At 32.4% G+C, this 17793-nt stretch overlaps 8 protein-coding genes and 1 pseudogene across 9 annotated transcripts, besides 3 other annotated features; 4 read left to right on the plus strand and 5 right to left on the minus strand.

The window, feature by feature from the left end:
- Positions 1 to 582, minus strand: TVAGG3_0500750 (phage tail repeat-like family; the record flags this gene model as incomplete). Its single annotated transcript, XM_051236595.1, has 1 exon — positions 1 to 582. One exon carries the CDS (start codon positions 580 to 582, stop codon positions 1 to 3), a length of 582 nt encoding a protein of 193 aa, XP_051094419.1.
- Positions 1 to 7487: part of a mobile genetic element that runs on past the window's edge.
- On the minus strand, positions 601 to 756 carry TVAGG3_0500760 (uncharacterized protein; the record flags this gene model as incomplete). Its single annotated transcript, XM_001284180.2, has 1 exon — positions 601 to 756. The coding sequence occupies one exon, from the start codon at positions 754 to 756 to the stop codon at positions 601 to 603; it is 156 nt and encodes a 51-aa protein (XP_001284181.2).
- TVAGG3_0500770 (uncharacterized protein) lies at positions 776 to 1177 on the minus strand (the record flags this gene model as incomplete). Its single annotated transcript, XM_051236596.1, has 1 exon — positions 776 to 1177. One exon carries the CDS (start codon positions 1175 to 1177, stop codon positions 776 to 778), a length of 402 nt encoding a protein of 133 aa, XP_051094420.1.
- On the plus strand, positions 4161 to 4390 carry TVAGG3_0500780 (uncharacterized protein; the record flags this gene model as incomplete). The annotated part of the gene is made up of 1 exon (XM_051236597.1): positions 4161 to 4390. A coding segment is annotated over one exon (230 nt), but the record flags the coding sequence as incomplete, so codon positions are not given.
- On the minus strand, positions 5013 to 5255 carry TVAGG3_0500790 (serine threonine-protein phosphatase family; the record flags this gene model as incomplete). The annotated part of the gene is made up of 1 exon (XM_051236598.1): positions 5013 to 5255. The coding sequence occupies one exon, from the start codon at positions 5253 to 5255 to the stop codon at positions 5013 to 5015; it is 243 nt and encodes an 80-aa protein (XP_051094422.1).
- TVAGG3_0500800 (uncharacterized protein) lies at positions 5274 to 5636 on the minus strand (the record flags this gene model as incomplete). Its single annotated transcript, XM_051236599.1, has 1 exon — positions 5274 to 5636. One exon carries the CDS (start codon positions 5634 to 5636, stop codon positions 5274 to 5276), a length of 363 nt encoding a protein of 120 aa, XP_051094423.1.
- Positions 7488 to 9446: 1959 nt separating the features above from the next.
- Positions 9447 to 9642: a mobile genetic element.
- A 171-nt stretch (positions 9643 to 9813) lies between these two features.
- TVAGG3_0500820 (spectrin binding) lies at positions 9814 to 11911 on the plus strand (the record flags this gene model as incomplete). Its single annotated transcript, XM_001306253.2, has 1 exon — positions 9814 to 10980. One exon carries the CDS (start codon positions 9814 to 9816, stop codon positions 10978 to 10980), a length of 1167 nt encoding a protein of 388 aa, XP_001306254.1.
- Positions 11912 to 12136: 225 nt separating this feature from the next.
- TVAGG3_0500830 (A-type inclusion protein-related family) lies at positions 12137 to 16241 on the plus strand (the record flags this gene model as incomplete). Its single annotated transcript, XM_001306254.2, has 1 exon — positions 12153 to 16241. The coding sequence occupies one exon, from the start codon at positions 12153 to 12155 to the stop codon at positions 16239 to 16241; it is 4089 nt and encodes a 1362-aa protein (XP_001306255.2).
- Positions 16242 to 16543: 302 nt separating this feature from the next.
- Positions 16544 to 17793: part of a mobile genetic element that runs on past the window's edge.
- TVAGG3_0500850 lies at positions 16752 to 17481 on the plus strand (annotated as a pseudogene). Its single transcript has one exon. A coding segment is annotated over exon 1 (730 nt).

Below are 17793 nucleotides of genomic sequence, written 5' to 3' on the forward strand. Positions count from 1 at the left end.
TTACTTAACATAACCACCAGCTACCATAAGTCTTTGACGCCAACCCATACCAGCTAATGAAGGTTGACTTTTAGTATTGAAACTAACCTTTGGTTTTGGTTTTTCTTCAGTTTGTGGCTTCCCTTCTTCTATTGGTTTTTCGTCACTTTTCGGTTCACCTGACTTTACCTCACTTGCAGGTATGGTTGTGTCGTTAGTATCTTCGTAAATATCATATGCCATCTGTTTTTGTTTTCCTTTCAACTTTTTGTGTTTGTTGTAAAGTTTAGAATATTTTGACTCTAAGTCAATGAGATGTTCTATAATGAACTGTTGGTCGGTGAAGAATACCTTCCCATCTGTTGTCTCTTTAACTCCTTCAGACTTCAATATTTTATTTGTGAGAGTCTGTTTCTTTTTTGAGATACTAGCCGTTCCATTTCTATGAAAAGTGACTTTGTAGTTAGGGTTTGTATTTCCAGACCTGGCACTTTCTATTATTGAATTTTTCTCTTCATCTGTAAGTTCTTTGACAGGTTTTGACAATGGTTCTGAACTTTTTGTTTGTGGTGTCAAATCTACCGTTTCAACTTCTTCGGTCATTTCATCTCAGTAAAAATTTTAGTTTGTTTTGTTTTCAACTGGTTGTTTAGGTTTTTTAAGTCGGTCTAAAACTTCTTGAGGTATAGGAAGAACTTGACAAACACGTGGTTGTGTAACTGCTGGAAGCCGACAAATCCATCTTGAGCCCATTTGTCTCAATGCTGTATTGTTCATTTCATCTCAGTAAAAAACTTTACATTCCCCACGTTTGAGGCGGTTGAGGTTGGTTATTGTTTACCCACTGTTGTGCATGGTTATATCCTCTGTTAAAGAATCTTTCACCTTGGTCCATATAGTGTCCTGCTTGGTTATAGTAGTCATTTGCTTTGTTATAATAGTTTCCTGCTTGTCTTCCTACATTGTCCATCCATCCTTGAACTTTTCCTCTTGTTTCAGGATTTGGAATAAGATTTGCTGCATCTCGTGCTACATCCCAACCTTTCTGTACAGTTTGTATAATAGGTTGTGCTTTCTCTTTAAGTATACCTAATGTACTCAAAATCTTCCTTCCAATTCCAAATGCACCTCTGGCTATTGTTCCCACTGCGGGCAAAAATCTAGATGCAACTCCTGCTAACGCGCCAAATAAACCCATTTCTTATGGGTTAAAAAATGACGAATCCAAACAAGGACCCCTATGTTTCTAAAGCAACAAAGAAAGCACTCATGGTAAAAATCTTTAGTTCAACACCAAATGCTTGGTTTATGGATATCTTGGAAAACATTCCGAGATATAGAGAAGATGGACCACCATACTGGCTAATATTTGTCGGTCAAAACACAAGATACTGTGAAGCTATACCATTACAGTCCAAAAATATTTTAGATGTAAAAACTGCTTTGACAATATTCGTTGACAAATACCATCCAACAAAACTGACATCTGACTGTGAAAGTTCTTTCAAATCAGACGATATTAAAAACTATCTGCGTTCAAAAAATGTAAACCAATATTTCATTGTCGACCAAAACCATTCTGCTCTTGGTGTCATTGACAGTTGTATAAAAATCTTAAGAGACTTAAATCAACCACAAGGTGGTGAGGTAGATGAAATGTCATATGACGACAAATATAGACATTTCTCCATGGCAAAGATGAGACAAGTTTTAAATATTTACAATAGCCGTAAACAAAAAGGTTTGGGAAACCACTCCCCCGAAGAAATGAAAAACAACCCTGACTTAGAGAAAGACTATATATTTAATAGTTTAGTCAAAAGAGACAAACAAGAAAGAATGCCAGGCTTCAAACTTAAGAAAGGTGACAAAGTAAAAATAGAAATACCTAAACGCGACCCATATGAAAATACTATTGACTATGACAACAACAAGTACCCGACAGGTACTCGCATTCGTGTTCGTAAAAATAGAAGAAAGTATACAAGAGAATATTATGAAGTTTTAGGCAAACATGGCAAAATGTACACACTGCAAGCAGAAGATAAAACGACTATTGTCAGACCTCGTTTCAAACTTGTCAAAGTTCAAGGTGGTATACTTTCAAAGACAGTTCCTAACAAATATAAGACAACTCCTGACGAATATGCTAAAGAAGTTGAAAATGACGACTAAGCAATTCTATACCATGCGTAAACTGTCATGTAAGGTGGCATATATTCTTTACTTTGTCCCGTTGTTTGTGTATATCCTGTAACGCGATGTGTATGGCTTCCTCCTCCCTGAGTGTCATCCCAGTAACAATTTATAGCAAACTTAACGTCGTCTTTAACATCATATCCTTTACCTTTTGTCATTCCTGTCCAATCCCAATATCTATGCTTATGCCAACCTGCTTGAGATGTACTTAAATCTATGTAGTGACTGTGTGCAGGTAAATTTTCACCTGAAATCGTTTTACTTCCACCTGTTTCCTTTGAAGAGTTTGCACAATACAAAAACCTGTCGACTATTTGTTCCCATGCACCAACACCAAACATTACTTGAGGACTTCTTGCTTCCATAGATGTATAAATAGAACCTACTGGGTTCATTAAATCAAACATATGAGATAATATAGGATTGTCTCTTTTGAACTTAAAATATAGTGTAACTATTTCAGGTTTCTTCTGGTTTGTGTCAGAATATTTTTTATAATATAATCTTATGTTTTCAGGGTAGGTAAAATCTTGACTATAATATTTATTTCTGTCATCTGTATAATAATATACTATTCTCGTTTTTTCTATTGCATTATATCTTTTATATCTATAATATTCTAAATATAATGTTTGCTTTTTTGGGTCTACACGTGCGTCAACACCATAGTCATAATAATATGGTGCTGGAGCTGGGTCAGGCAATGTCATATCTGCCATTTCATAAACTCTTAAATATTTCTTTTGTTCGTCTCCATATAAGTTTAAGTAGCAGTTGTTGTCTAATGGAACTTTAACTTGTGTACCATCATTCTTTATATAGCCTACATACATTTCATTGTTATTTTTCGGAATGAGTTTATACCGTATACCATTTTTTAAGGAGTGTACAAACTCCCATCTAAAATATTTGTTTTCTTCATTGACAGAAAAGTCACCAACAATAGTTTCAATATTTTTTGTTCCAACTAAACTTTGGTATATTTCATTGACATATGTTTTATCTGCTTTCTTTTCAAGGCTAACGTTTAAGTCTGTTATTTCAGAAGATGTATGTGTATGTCCAACGTCACTTTTCCTGTTTAAGGTTTCTTGTAAGTTTGTAATATTTGCAATGGTATGTGTATGTCCAACGTCACTTTTCCTGTTTAAGGTTTCTTGTAAGTTTGTAATATTTGCAATGGTATGTGTATGTCCAACGTCACTTTTCCTGTTTAAGGTTTCTTGTAAGTTTGTAATATTTGCAATGGTATGTGTATGTCCAACGTCACTTTTCCTGTTTAAGGTTTCTTGTAAGTTTGTAATATTTGCAATGGTATGTGTATGTCCAACGTCACTTTTCCTGTTTAAGGTTTCTTGTAAGTTTGTAATATTTGCAATGGTATGTGTATGTCCAACGTCACTTTTCCTGTTTAAGGTTTCTTGTAAGTTTGTAATATTTGCAATGGTATGTGTATGTCCAACGTCACTTTTCCTGTTTAAGGTTTCTTGTAAGTTTGTAATATTTGCAATGGTATGTGTATGAGTCTTTTTAGAATATTCGTTTTCAGCTCTTGTCACTTCACTTGACATTTTATTGTCAACATATGTTTTGTCTGCTAGTTCAGGATGAGTATGTTCTTTTGTTGCATAAGCATTGTTAGCTCTTTCTTCTTCTTTTGCTATTGCATCGTCTACATACTCTTTGTCAGCTTTGTTGTCAACATCTGCTTTCAAAAGAAGTTCATCTATAGGTTTCTCGTTTAAAGTTCTTTTTGTTGGATTTATACAAACAGTATGGTTCTTATTGTCTTGAAACAGAAACTCATCTGTCATTGGGTTTAATGTCAGTTTTAAGTTTCCTTCTTTCAATGACTCAGATATCTTAGAATAGTTTGAAAAGTTTGTTGTGTTCTTATTTAGAGCTTGCAAAATGAGTTGTCGGTTGTGTTGTATTTCTCTCATAGACGCTGTTTCTTTCGACATTTTTATTCTAGATAAAATATGCTTTCAATAGAAAAAGAAAATTCAAGAGTTGCTACAACTAAACCATTAGATGAACTTTTTACGAATGTCGGTCAAAAGTTTGAGACAGAGACCGTAAAGCATGAAGGCTATCGTTTTGACTACCCACTAAGATGGTTAAGAGACCCATCCGTCACAAAAGCTATTGGCTTTCGTAGAATGAAGTTCATTTCAGAAGCCATACATGGTTTCCCATTTACGGTCGCTTTTGAAGTTCGATACTATAACAAAGAAAAACGTACGTATGAGAAATTTGAACAGGGAAAACTTTTACAAGTGAATTTGCTTGTAAACTTAGAAACAACTCTTCAAGCTTTTCAAGAAAAAAAAACGATATCTATCTCGAATATGCAAAACAGTACAACATTGACGAAGGAGAGTACCATCTCGATATTATATATGACAGGAAAAATGCAACTGTTAAAATCAATAGAATAGAAGACCTTGGAGAAGACGTTTATATTTCTACAAAATATAACAACTTGGCATGGTATAGATTTTTGAGGATGTTAAATCAGCCTGCAGAATATCCAGTACACCCGAACTTTTATGAAGTCGAAAACCCTAATGGAACATATGAAAATGTTTTCGACTCAGATGCTATTATAGTTCATGCTTCATTTTCTGGTGCACAAAACTCTTTCTTATGCTTGGCAAATGACTTTTACGAAAAACCTACAAAGCTATATGAACCACCAAGTGGAAGTATTTCAGACTTTCAAGTATGGTTTACTACAGATGGAAGAAAGAGAATAATTCCATTATACCACGCGTTTTACTTAGAACTTAGTTTCATATACAACTACTATCGAACGGTAAAAATATAATTTTTTAATACGGTTGAGGTGTTGGATTTGGTTGCCAACTAGACTGTGGTGCAGGTTCAGGCTGTTGTATAACAGGAGCTTGTTCTTCTGGTTCAGGGTCTTTAGGTATAATACCAACGAACTGACCTACTCTTTTACCAATATTTTTGACTCCGTTCCAAATTCCTCTTCCTACGGTTTTTATTCCATTCCATATACCTCTTCCAACATTTCGAAAGAAGTTTCCTATTCTTCCAAAGAAACCCATTTTACTATATGTAAAAATCTAATGTCCACCTAGTCTCTTACGTTTCCTTCTGAGTTCCATAGCATTCTTTAACTGGAGCTCATACATTCTATTTCTCCTCTGGTAGAAAACATACTCTGGGTCAACTCCTGTGTTCGCGTCATCTGCATAGAGTTGTTTATATCCCACTTCAGGGTTTGTATAAAACTCTTTCCATCTCATATTTGCATACCATGGTGGCAAACCTAACGCAGCGTCATTTGACATGGCAGTTTGCATTTGTACATCTGTTGGCACTTGACCATAGTTTGCCATTGCAGTTTGTATTCTAACTTCATTTGGAATATTCTCTGGGTTTGGTTGTCCAGGTTGTTGTGCATTCGCTAAGTTCTGTGCGTCCATTTAATATTAGATAAAAATATCTCTTACGAGTACATATGCTGAACATTTGCAGGCATTGGTTCATCTTCATATTCTCTGTACTTTTCTGCCACGTCAAATAAGTAAATGACACAATGGAAAAAACCTAAAACAAGTAGTCCTATTTCAAACCACATTTACTTACCAATAAAATTTCTTTGTTGTGACACTTTCTCCGGTTTATAGGACCTCTCTCATATTCTATCTTGTCATATATAAACTCATAGTCATGTATGTCCTCTAACCATCTCATAACACTTTCCAAACCACTTTTATCGGATGTAAAGTAAAAGCATGGATGGTTATGTAAAACGTCTAAAGTTTCTAAAGAGTCTCTCAAAGTCCAGTCTACTTGGTATTGAAAATCGCATGTGTTATAGAACGGCGGGTCCACTATAAAGAAAACATTTTCCTTGTCTTTATATTTTTCATACAACTCTGTCCAACGACATCTCACAAACTCTATACCCTCAATATATTTTTCTATGTTCTCTTTGAAAACATTTGTATAGTTAAGATATAAAACGTTTGACATAAGTGTTTCAATGTCATGAACTCTTATAGAACCACTATATAATAGTCTAGCAGATATACTATCCCAGTCAATATACTCTGCCTTTTTCAAAACCTCTCTCACAATATTTTTCTTATCTAATGGTATACGTTCCATCTTACCTATAGGTATCTTTTCTTTTAACTCTTTCAATATTTTGTTTGTGTCTGGTATATGTTTGAGACGGTTCATATAGTTGTCGAAGTCATTGCATATAATCTTTGAGTCAGGAAATACAGTATGGCACAAATGGGATATATAGAAACTTCCACCGAACAAATCTACAAATGTTAGACCATTCGGTAGTTTCTTAAGTTCTCTCAATAGAATATCTTTACATCTACTCTTATTTCCAAAGAAGGGTAACGGTGGTTTTGTAAAATTCATTTTATATACAATAAAAATGTTTTTTCCCTGAAAAGTGACAGATGTTTTATTGTGACTTCTTCGTAAAGACTTTGTTGAGATTTCTTCGTAAATGAGTGTAAATGACCAAAAAATAATGTTTATGTTAGAATGTTAGATCTAACACCTTTTCTAACATGTTTTCTAACATCGTAGAAAACTCATGAATTTCTTCGTAAAGACTTTGTTAAGACTTCTTCATCTAATTTCTCATGAACTTTCTTGTCTATGTTTTGTTAAGATTTCATCGTAAAGACTTTGTTGAGATTTCTTCGTAAATGACCCTAGTAGTATATTTTTGGTGTAAATTTCATGAAAATTCACGATGTTAGAAAACATGTTAGAAAAGGTGTTAGATCTAACATTCTAACATAAACATTATTTTTGGTGTAAATTTCATGAAAATTCACGATGTTAGAAAACATGTTAGAAAAGGTGTTAGATCTAACATTCTAACATAAACATTATTTTTGGTGTAAATTTCATGAAAATTCAAGAGGTGAGAAAAGAGGTTAGAAAAGAGGTGACATCTCACCTCTTCACCTAAATTATATTTTTGGGTCATTTACGCTCATTACGAAGAAGTCTTGACAAAACATTTACGAAGAAGTCTTGACAAAGTCTTTACGAAGAAGTCTTGACAAAACATTTACGAAGAAGTCTTGACAAAGTCTTTACGAAGAAGTCTTGACAAAACATTTACGAAGAAGTCTTGACAAAACATTTACGAAGAAGTCTTGACAAAACATTTATATAAAGAATAACAATTTTCCGAATAAAAACTTCATTTATACTCATTCATCCTCAGGGCTAGAAGGCACGAAGTGCCTGGGAGCCCCACTACCTTTTTTTTTTTTTTTTTTTTTTTTTTTTTTTTTTTTTTTTTTTTTTTTTTTTTTTTTTAAACGGAATTCAATATGGCATTCCAAACGGGAACCGCGGTTGGTTACCATGGATTTCCGTCACCGGTCACATTTTAAAGATTTTTAAAGCCTTATAAAAATATGCTTTGTAAATCATTTTTTGTAAATCGGCAAAAATTTGGTAATTTTCTTCAACTTAGAGATGTGAAAACTTAAATTTTATAATCCCTGGGATGCACTTTCTTCGATTTTTTTTAAATTTTTGGGATAAATTTTGACATCTTTTTTTTTGCTGGCGACCCCCCCGTTTAGGGCATCAAAAAAACATGTTGTTTCGTTTCAAGATCGGGATATGTTGTGAACCCGACTTCTTTCATTAATGAAGTGATTTCTTAAGTTGAATAAAAACAAATTTGATTGAAATTCATACAAAATTTCTTTTTATCATTATTATTTAAGATGCTTTTTTATGTTGAATTGTTAATTTTTTTATTTCCACCTGGGATATTTTGAATTGGGCTAGCCCAATCCCACCTCTCAATTTTCTCTCAATTGGGCAATGGGGATCCCATATAAAATGTATTGTAACAAAATTTTACATGCATAATATAGTACAATTAAACAACATTCTAAAAATATTAAATTCACATCATTTACTTGAAGATTTTATATTTTCAACAAAAATTAATACAATAATTACATTAAATTGAGGAGATTTATAATATTTATTATAAATTAAAATATTATTACTCATTAATTTGTTGAAATATTGCATTTTAGTGGTAAAAATTAAAATTTAAGTTTACATGGAGAAAAAAAATTTTTAAATTCCAAAAAAAAATTCAATTGGGATAACGATAGGGACAAAAATTTAGAATCCCCATATGCTTGGGATAAAATCACATGACTACTTCAACTAATAAATCTGCGAATAGCATTTATAATACAAGAACAATCTTTTAAAATGCGTTTGATTCATTTTTGTATAATTTCATATAGGCACATATATTCTTCCGGGACTTTCCGTGATTTTACCGTAAAATCATTAGTTTACACCAATTTTTCCGTATTTTGAATAGTTTACTGCACTTTTTCCGTAAAATTGAGTTACGGGAATCCGCAAAATTTCCGGACCTCATTTTTCATAGAATATAATAATAATATTTGATAAAAAGATATATTATTTATATTTTTGATTTTTGAATTACGGAAAAAGTGAATTGTTAACTTGATTTTTTTATATGGTTAATTTTTCAAACGATATTATGAAGATCTAAAATATTAAAAGTAAAAAATTGAATTACGGAAAAAGTGAGGTCAAAAGTGAAATAAATTTGCAGAACAATTTTCATTGAAATAAGACATTGAGTATCACACTTTAGTGAATCAACATCTATAAGAATGAAGTGTTTTGAAGCTGAAATAATATTGAATAGAAATTAATTTTTTCTGAAATTTTGAATGAAATTATGGGAAATAAAAAAATTACTAAATATTGTATTCATACAAATATATTATTTTAAAGGAAAAATAGATGCTGATAGAAACGATGAAAAATTTTGAAAACTTTACAATTAATTTATGTTCGTTAACCACAGAGCTTGCAATCCAAAGCTCACGTTAGACTACAAGAGTCATGAAGTCTCATACTAAGGGATATCCAACATATATTTTAATAATCTAATGTTTGTGACAAATATTCAACATAAAATTAAGTTTTCGTTTCGTTACAAGGCATTCATACTTTGGAGATATCATATTTAATGTACAGAAAAGTTAATATTAAACAATACATGCTAAAGAATTAATAAATAAGATAATAAAATAAATTTATACGTAATTACTTTCATTTAATATGCTTTATGCTGTATAATATTGATTAAGAGGCATTAAAAGGTTCCATAGTCTGCTTTTATAGGCAAGATTTTTGATAAAAATTTTAAATTTTGAAAAATGATGAGAAAAGGGAAAAAAAGGTAAATGAGAGCAAGAGGAGGGAAAAAAAAGAAAAAGAAAAGAAAGGGAAGGGAAAAATAAAAGAAAGCAGGACATATAAAAATTTAGATGCGCATTCTTAATGCCGAGGCGGCTTGCCGCCGAGGCGCGATTTTTTTAGGCCTCTACGGTAACCCGGCAATGTTTTTTTAAATCTTGTACAGCCCTAGAATTCAAAGCCTACTGATTCTATTTATCTTATTTCAATCCCTTAGATCATATACAACAAAATAATCTGGAAATTTAATATTTTTGACATTTATCTCAATTCAAATAAATGATATCTCTCTTAATTATTCAACTGACAGAATTGAACCAGGGAAGTGTTCATTATGAAATACTTATGGAGGAGAACAAGAAATATATTGAAACAATGGATAAAATATACAAAATATATTCAGATGAAAAAAACACAACTAATGAATTATACAATGAAATCAAGGATAACTTAATTGACCCTGGATGTTTTACCCCAGAAAAAATGATATATATATTATGTGATGTTGGTGAACTTAGACTAAGATTTCGTCATGCGTATATTGAGTTAATGCAGAGAATATATGAAGAATATCAATGTATTCACGATTCAATAATCAAATATCTTTCAAGCTATGATAGTGAGCTTAACAATACAGTTGATGAAGCAATAATAAATGATGACGAAGAAGCATTTATGAAATTCATGAACTTTGAGATAATTGATATTGATGGTTTGTTTAAAGACTGTTGTTTATATGGAGCAGAAAATATTTTCAAATTATTAAGAACAAAATATAATATGATAATTACCAAAGAATGTCTTGATGCTTCATTTAAAGGGAACAATTCATATATCATAAATGAATGTTTGAAAAGACAAAATCCTGATAAATCTACAATGAAAGCAGCAATTGAATCTCATAATATTTATAATGTTATTAAATTGAGCAATGAATACAACATAGAAATTAGTTATATTTATTGTGAAATTTATTATAATCTTCATGCATTACTTATTTATTTAAATCAAACTAATGATTTCCACTCATGTTTGTTTTCATCTCCAAGTTTTGGAATTCTTTCTCTTTGTAAATACCTGCTATCGAATGACACAATTAATAATTATTATACTGTCCATAATGCAATAAATGAAAATCAAATGGAAATTGCAAAATACTTGATTTTGAATGATACTGATATTATTCATATGACTATGGACAAATATGGAACTCTACTTGATATCGCTGTCACACACAACGCAACTGATTTGGTGGAATTACTTGTCTCACTTGGGGCCGATATCAATATCAAAGGTCAAAATATGCATAAATTATCTTTATTACACTTTGCATCCATATATAATAATAAAAAAGTCGTTGAAATTCTCATTTCAAATGGGGCAGAAATAGATGAAAATATGAATAGCGACAGTACCACACCTCTTCATGCAGCATTGACGTTTAATAATAAAGAAATTGCCCAATATCTTATTTCACATGGTGCAAACATCCACAAAAAAAGAAAAATATGAAAATAATGCTCTTATTTGTGCATTATATAACTATAACGATGTGCTTATAGAAACATATATTGCTAACTTAAAGTATTTGATACGTTATCCTAGTGATTTTCCAATTTATTTTAATACGGAACCCAAAAACGGTGATCTAATTGAAATTCTTATTTCAAATGGGGCAAACATCAGTGAGAAAAATAATCAAGGGAATACACCTCTACATATAGCAGCATTATTCGCTACTAAAGAGATCGTTGAAACATTAATTTCGCATGGCGCCGAAATAAATTCTTTGAATAAAAATGGTCAGACTCCTCTTGATATTGCCCTTATGCGTGCTAAGAATGAACAAGAAGAAATTGAAAAATTGAAACAAGATAAAGAAGATTTTGAATTAGAAAATAACACAAGGGACCTCAATTATATACAAAAGATAAAAGATATTGGAGATCTCTTAATATTGCATGGTGGGAAAACAAATTATAATGGAACTTTCAAAACATCAAAATATGATAAAGAGGTATGGATATATTTCTCTTCTCAAACCCTAAAAAACACAACTTTATTGTTGATGTAATTATGGGAATTTGTATCATTTTATCGACTATATTCTACACGAAAATAACTAATCGTTATATTTTGATGTTTTTGCAAGCTATAATATGGATATTTTTTGGAATCATTGCCATTGATCTGATTAAATTCATTACTGAAAGATAAAGCATTTCAGGGAGCATTTTTCGACTCCTTTATAATAATTAATTTAAAATATTTCAGTATGGGATATCAGTTACCCCATATAATCTCCTTATTTTGATAGGATGCAAATTATCAAAATTCTTTTTCCTTTATTTGCATGCACAATGAAGAATGTAACATATTCGTATATAATATATGAGATTCGATTTCTTCCGCAAATTAGATCAATATTGTCATCTCAAAATCGCAGTTGAAACGCTATCAATGATATATCGGATGTTTCTATCTTTTAAACAAATGAATATGCTTTTGGCGCCATATTTTTAAGGTATTTCCAAAATTATGAATAATTATGTAAAGAATCTTATATCAAAAACGTGTGTACATTGTCAGCACATAAATTACACCATGTAGCTTTTTATTTATTTATAAGATATTGTTTTTTCATTCAAAAAAAAATTTGACAATAAGAAAAAAATTTCTGTTAGATGAGTACTTCGTTTTCTTCCCCACGGAAGAGGGCACCGTCAGCATCGCCCGCTTCTCCTAAAGGATCTCCAAACAAGTACGCAATTTATGAGAAGTGTATTCAACAGTACCAAACTCAAATTAAATCATTAACGGATCAAGTCCAAGATCTTGAAGCTAGACTATCATCACCAACTAAGACTGATACTTCATTAGTCAAAACATGCAATGATTTGCAAAAAGATAGATCTAAATTAACAGAACAAATTGCCGCGCTTTCAAAGAAGAACCAGGATCTCTCGGCGAAACTAGAAATGTTTACGCACGACACAACTGAAGATATTTTACCACGTGCGGATTCACCAAGACGCTCCGTTCGCCGTTATGAAGATGATGAAGAAAATACAAGTCAAATGAAGTTCGAAATGGAATCTCTCCAGCGTGAAAATAAAGTTCTTACTCAGAAAATCGAGAAATTGTCCCATTCACTTCAAAATAAAAAGAATCGTGAGAAAAAACTTGTCGAAAATTATCAGCAAGCCTCCCAAAAGTTCCGCGATCTTCGTGCATCGTATGAGCAAACTACAGAGAACTACAAGAAGCTTTTAGAATCAAAGAAAGACGATGATATTCGTAACGTCGAAATTATGAAGCAACAGATCGCATTAAACGACGAAAAGCATATGCTCGAAAAGGAAAATACAGAATTGAAGTCTAAACTCGAAAAACTTGAACAAACGAATTTGAAGCTTGTTTCTGAGAATATGGCTTTAGAAAACAAATTTACGGAATGCGCTAAAGGTTACCAAGCTCTTAAGAAGGAATATGATCAGTTAGAAAGCGCTCATTCTGAAATCAACGATAAATCCGAAGAACAACAGAAGGAGGTCGAACTTCTTAAGGCCAATATCGTCAAGGTCATGAAAATACAAAAGCGCACCGAAAAGAACCTTTCAAAAGCTCAAGATAAGTGTAATCAACAAGAACAGCTTCTTAAGTCTTTTAACCAAGAGAAAGAGAATATTACGAAGCAACTACAAGAATGTACGGGATTATTAGACAAATCCTATACAAGATTGAAAGATTTGGAATCAAATAACAAAGAATTATCAAGAGTTAACAAGAAACTTACACAAGAAAATGAAGATCTTCGTGGTGTTAACAAGAACCTCAAGGCTGCTTCTCAAATTTCCCAATCTAAAGACTTCCAAATTTCAAAGTTAAATGAAACGATCAATTCTCTCCGTTCTGAGCTCGATGATACAGCATCGAAGATCAAAGACTCCCAGAACGATGCTACAGACCTCAGATCCCAACTTGCCCAGCTTCAAGAAGAGAAATTTGAATTAGAAAACCGTTGCAAAGAATACGAACAAGAATTGAAGGCTGCAAACGACAAGATCAGCAAATCCAAGGAGATGTCCCAAAATATCAATAGCATGCAAAGCGATCTGAAAGAATTGAACAAATTAAAGTCCGAAAACGTCGAATTGAAGTCCAAACTCGAAATCCACTCCCAAAAGTCCTTCAACAGAATCCAATTCGAGGAACTCCGCCAAGAAAACAACGAACTTAGAGAGACAATCAGAATTGCCGAGGAAGAAGAGCAAAACGACACTGTCCATTCTAATCTCTTGAATGCAATTAAGGAGTACTACGATGAAAATGAAGAATTAAGAAAGGTAAACAACAAATTGACCAAACAATTGAAAGATCTTTCATCGCAATTGGTCAGAGCTCAACACCAGAACATGCAGTTGACTGACATTATCAATAAGTCGCAGTTGGAAGAGGAAGAACTCGATTCCGACGAAGAATGTGAAAAATTATTGAAATCTCCAAAAGTTAAAACAGTTTTGAACGAGTTGAACTCATCTCTTCTTGAGAACAAGGAGCTCAGAAGACAAGTTAAAGAGCTCAAACAAGAAAACGAGCAACTCAAGCAGAATTCGAGATTAAATGACGAAGAAGAATCTCCAGAAGTCAAATTATCCGAAGAAGAAGACCAAATATTTGAAGAAGACTTCCCAGAAGTCGAACTAGATGAATCAAATAATTCTCCTGAAGAAAAAAGTGACAGTGAATTAATTCCAATCAAAATTGAACCTCAATTCATCTACAACAAGATCATTGATGACGAGGAGTCCAACGCTGAATCAGACGACAACCTAGAAGAAGTCAAATCCGAAGAAGAAGACGCCAACCTCGAAGAAAACAATAATTCTGAAAATTCTGAAGAAAATAATAATTCTGAAGAAAATAATTCAGAAGGCTCAGAAAATTCTGAGGAAAATAATAATTCTGAGGAAAATAATTCAGAGCACTCAGAAAATTCTGAGGAAGATATTTCTGAAGAAGAAAAGACTAAGAATGATTTGATACAGCAGATTGGTGATTTGCAGAAGAAAGTTTATTTCTTGAACAATGGCATAAAGAGCCAAGAAGAGCAAAAAGATGTTTTGCACAAAGAAAACAACCAAATCATCGAACACAACGAGAAGTTGAACAGTGCTGTAGAGACATTGAAGAGAGAGTTGTCAACACTCAACCTAGAAAACGAGAAAATCATTGAAGACAACGAAAACAAAGACAAAGAAATCGAGAGACTCAAAGAAGAAATTGAGAAATTGAAGAATCACGAGATGAATTTAGACGAATTGGAGAAAGAAATCAAATCATTGGAACAAGAAAATGATGACGACGAAGTCAACTACTTGAAGAAAGAAACAGAAGACCTCGAGAAAATGGCAAAAGAAGTAATTTTCAGAAACGAAAAAATCCAACTCGAACAAAAAATCAGAGATTTGGAAGAAGAAAACCGTTTATTAATTGAAAATTACCAAAACGGCCACGAGGAAGAGAACTTGGACAGCTTAGAAGCCCAAATGACAGAACTCATGGAAATGAACCAAAAACTGTCAAGAGAATTAGATGAAGTCATTTCCAAGAAAGAAAACGAAAGTTCTATCGAAGTTGAAGAACTTAAAAACGCATTCACAGAGGCAAACAAGCAAAAAGAACAAGTCCTCAAGCAGTACAACACATTAAAGGCTACATATAGTTTGCTATTAACTCAATATAATGATTTGAAAGATCAAAATAACTTTGAAAAAGTGACAGAAACAGAAACCTCCGAAATCCAATCTCTTAAGGAAGAAAATGAGAAACTCAAGGCATACAACAAATCCCTTGAACTCAAATTCATGAATGATTCTGATAATGTTAGATTTGCTCACGAAGAAACAGAAAAATTGAAACAAAAAGTAACAAATTATGAAGAAAAGATCAAAACATTAGAGAAAGAAAAGAAAGAACACGAAACAGAGGAACAGAGATTGTCTGGTAAGCTTAAAGAGTTCATTAAGCAAGAAGAAGATTTCGGTGTTTTGCTTGGAAACTACAAGAAATTAAATGAAGAAAAAACAAACTTAGAAAAATCATTGAATAAATTGAATGATGATTTACAAAAAGTGACAAAAGAAAACGAGAAGAACAAAATAATTATTTCAAACAGAGAAACAGAAATATCAATGTACCAGCATGCAAACACTGCTCAACAAAATGATTTGGCCCGCGAAAATCAACAACTTCAAAATCAAGTCACTTCACTTCAAAAAGAGGTCACTTCACTTCAGGACAAAGTCACTTCACTTCAGACATCTAATGGTGATAATTCCGATGCAGAGGACACAATCAATGGTTTGGAGGCAGAAATAACCGATTTACAACAGAAATTTGACAATTTGACAGAAGATTTCGAAGAAGAAAAGAGTTCTCACGAAAAAGACGTCGAAGAATTGTCACAAACCATTGAAGGACTCAACAAACTCTGTGAAGAACAGCACAACACCATTTCTCAACTCACTCTGAAGGCTTCTCAACTCCAATCCGAAATCGACCAACTTAAACCATCTGACTCCTCAAAGCCAAAACCAAACTACTCCGTTTTCGTCAAACTCGACCTCGAAAAACCAGAACAACCAAACTTTAACGAGGAAGAAAACTTAAACGAACAAAATGAAGAAGAGAATAAAGAAGAGGAAGAAGAGAATAAAGAAGAGGAAGAAAATCAAAATAATGAAGAGGAAGATGATGATAAATTTTCATGAATTTTTCACCGAAATAAAATAAAGTTAGTTTTATTTTATTTATTTTTTGTATAAAAGATATGATTTCAGGGATTTTTTTTTGACGAAGTGGTAAACCTTCACTTCGTCAAAAATAACAGTTATCTAATGAAAAGATGGTCATTTTTCAGCAAAAATAATTTTTTAGGTGAAGAGTGAGATCTCACGTTTTTTTCACCTGTTTTCTCACCTCTTGAATTTTCATGAATTTTCCCGAAATAAAAAATAAAGTTAGTTTTATTTTTTTTATTTTTTTATTTTTTTATTTTGTATAAAAAAATAAAATGTCAACAATCGGCACAACAACAATTCAAACAACAGCACCAAACTCTTTAGTCATGAATCCAACATCTATGTTAGTAGAGATGAAAAGCTTCATTCCTTCTTCATATACTTTTGAAACAAGAAATCCAGAAGATAAAGCAAGAACTTTTAACATGTAATTTAGACTGTAGTGCGAAAGATGAAACAAATGAACAGTATCTTTATGAAATGCAGGACCTCATCGACCATTTACCCAAATTGCCTGAAATCCAACAACAAAACTCACTATTCCTGAATTCGACGAAATTGAAGTCAAAGCAACTGCCTCAGTAGAAATAAAGAAGTTCATACGAAAGGTAAACTATGAGTTTCTAGGATTTCATTGCAACCATAAGTTTATGGACAAAGATTGCGACATGGTATATAAGAATGTTTCTGACATATATAAATCTGAAGAATTTAAGACCTACGACAAACTTTGTTTCGTTAGTTGCTGAATGTGTATGGCAGATAAGAGATAAAGATAGAAGAGGCAAAGTATGGAACAAAACATAGAAACCCGCTATGTTTGAGATGAAGAGAGCAATTGACGCTTTTAGTTGTTTTAGCTGGTAAGGTTTCAGAAATATAACGCAAAATGAACCCGCAATGTTCTAAATGTAAAGCAGCAATGAGGAGATATAACTACTCCGTCAAAGAGATAGAAAGAATGAGAAACGACTATGCAGATTTAAAGAAAGAAGCAGAAAAACCAGCAGAAAATAAAATGGACATGTTAGAATTTCTGAACAAAAACTATCCAACAGCAGAAGATTTCCTTCTATCTGACGTCAAGAAGAAATATAAAGAAACCTTCGGCATAGTTAAAACATTCGATGTACTAAAAGAAGAAATAGAAGCTACAAAACTGTTTAGGATTTCAAATATACATCGTACAATTCATGTAAAACGCTTGTGAAAAAACAGGTGAAAAAACAGGTGAGAAAACGGGTGAGATCTCACCACTTCACCTAAAATATATTTTTGCTGAATTCAGCACAAAATTCTGAGTAAAATAATTTTTAGGGCTTGTGTCAAACCGTTGAGTTTTCACAAAATTCCAAAAATAACGTTTACCATGTAAAACACTTATAAAATAACTGAGGTGAAAAAACAGGTGAGAAAACGGGTGAGATCTCACCTCTTCACCTAAACATTATTTTTGCTGAATTCAGCACAAAATTCTGAGTAAAATGGCATATGCTTGCTTCCCTCGGAAAACCGAGAGAAG

This window comes from Trichomonas vaginalis, chromosome II (assembly GCF_026262505.1).
Source record: "Trichomonas vaginalis G3 chromosome II, whole genome shotgun sequence".
Taxonomy (NCBI): domain Eukaryota; phylum Parabasalia; order Trichomonadida; family Trichomonadidae; genus Trichomonas; species Trichomonas vaginalis.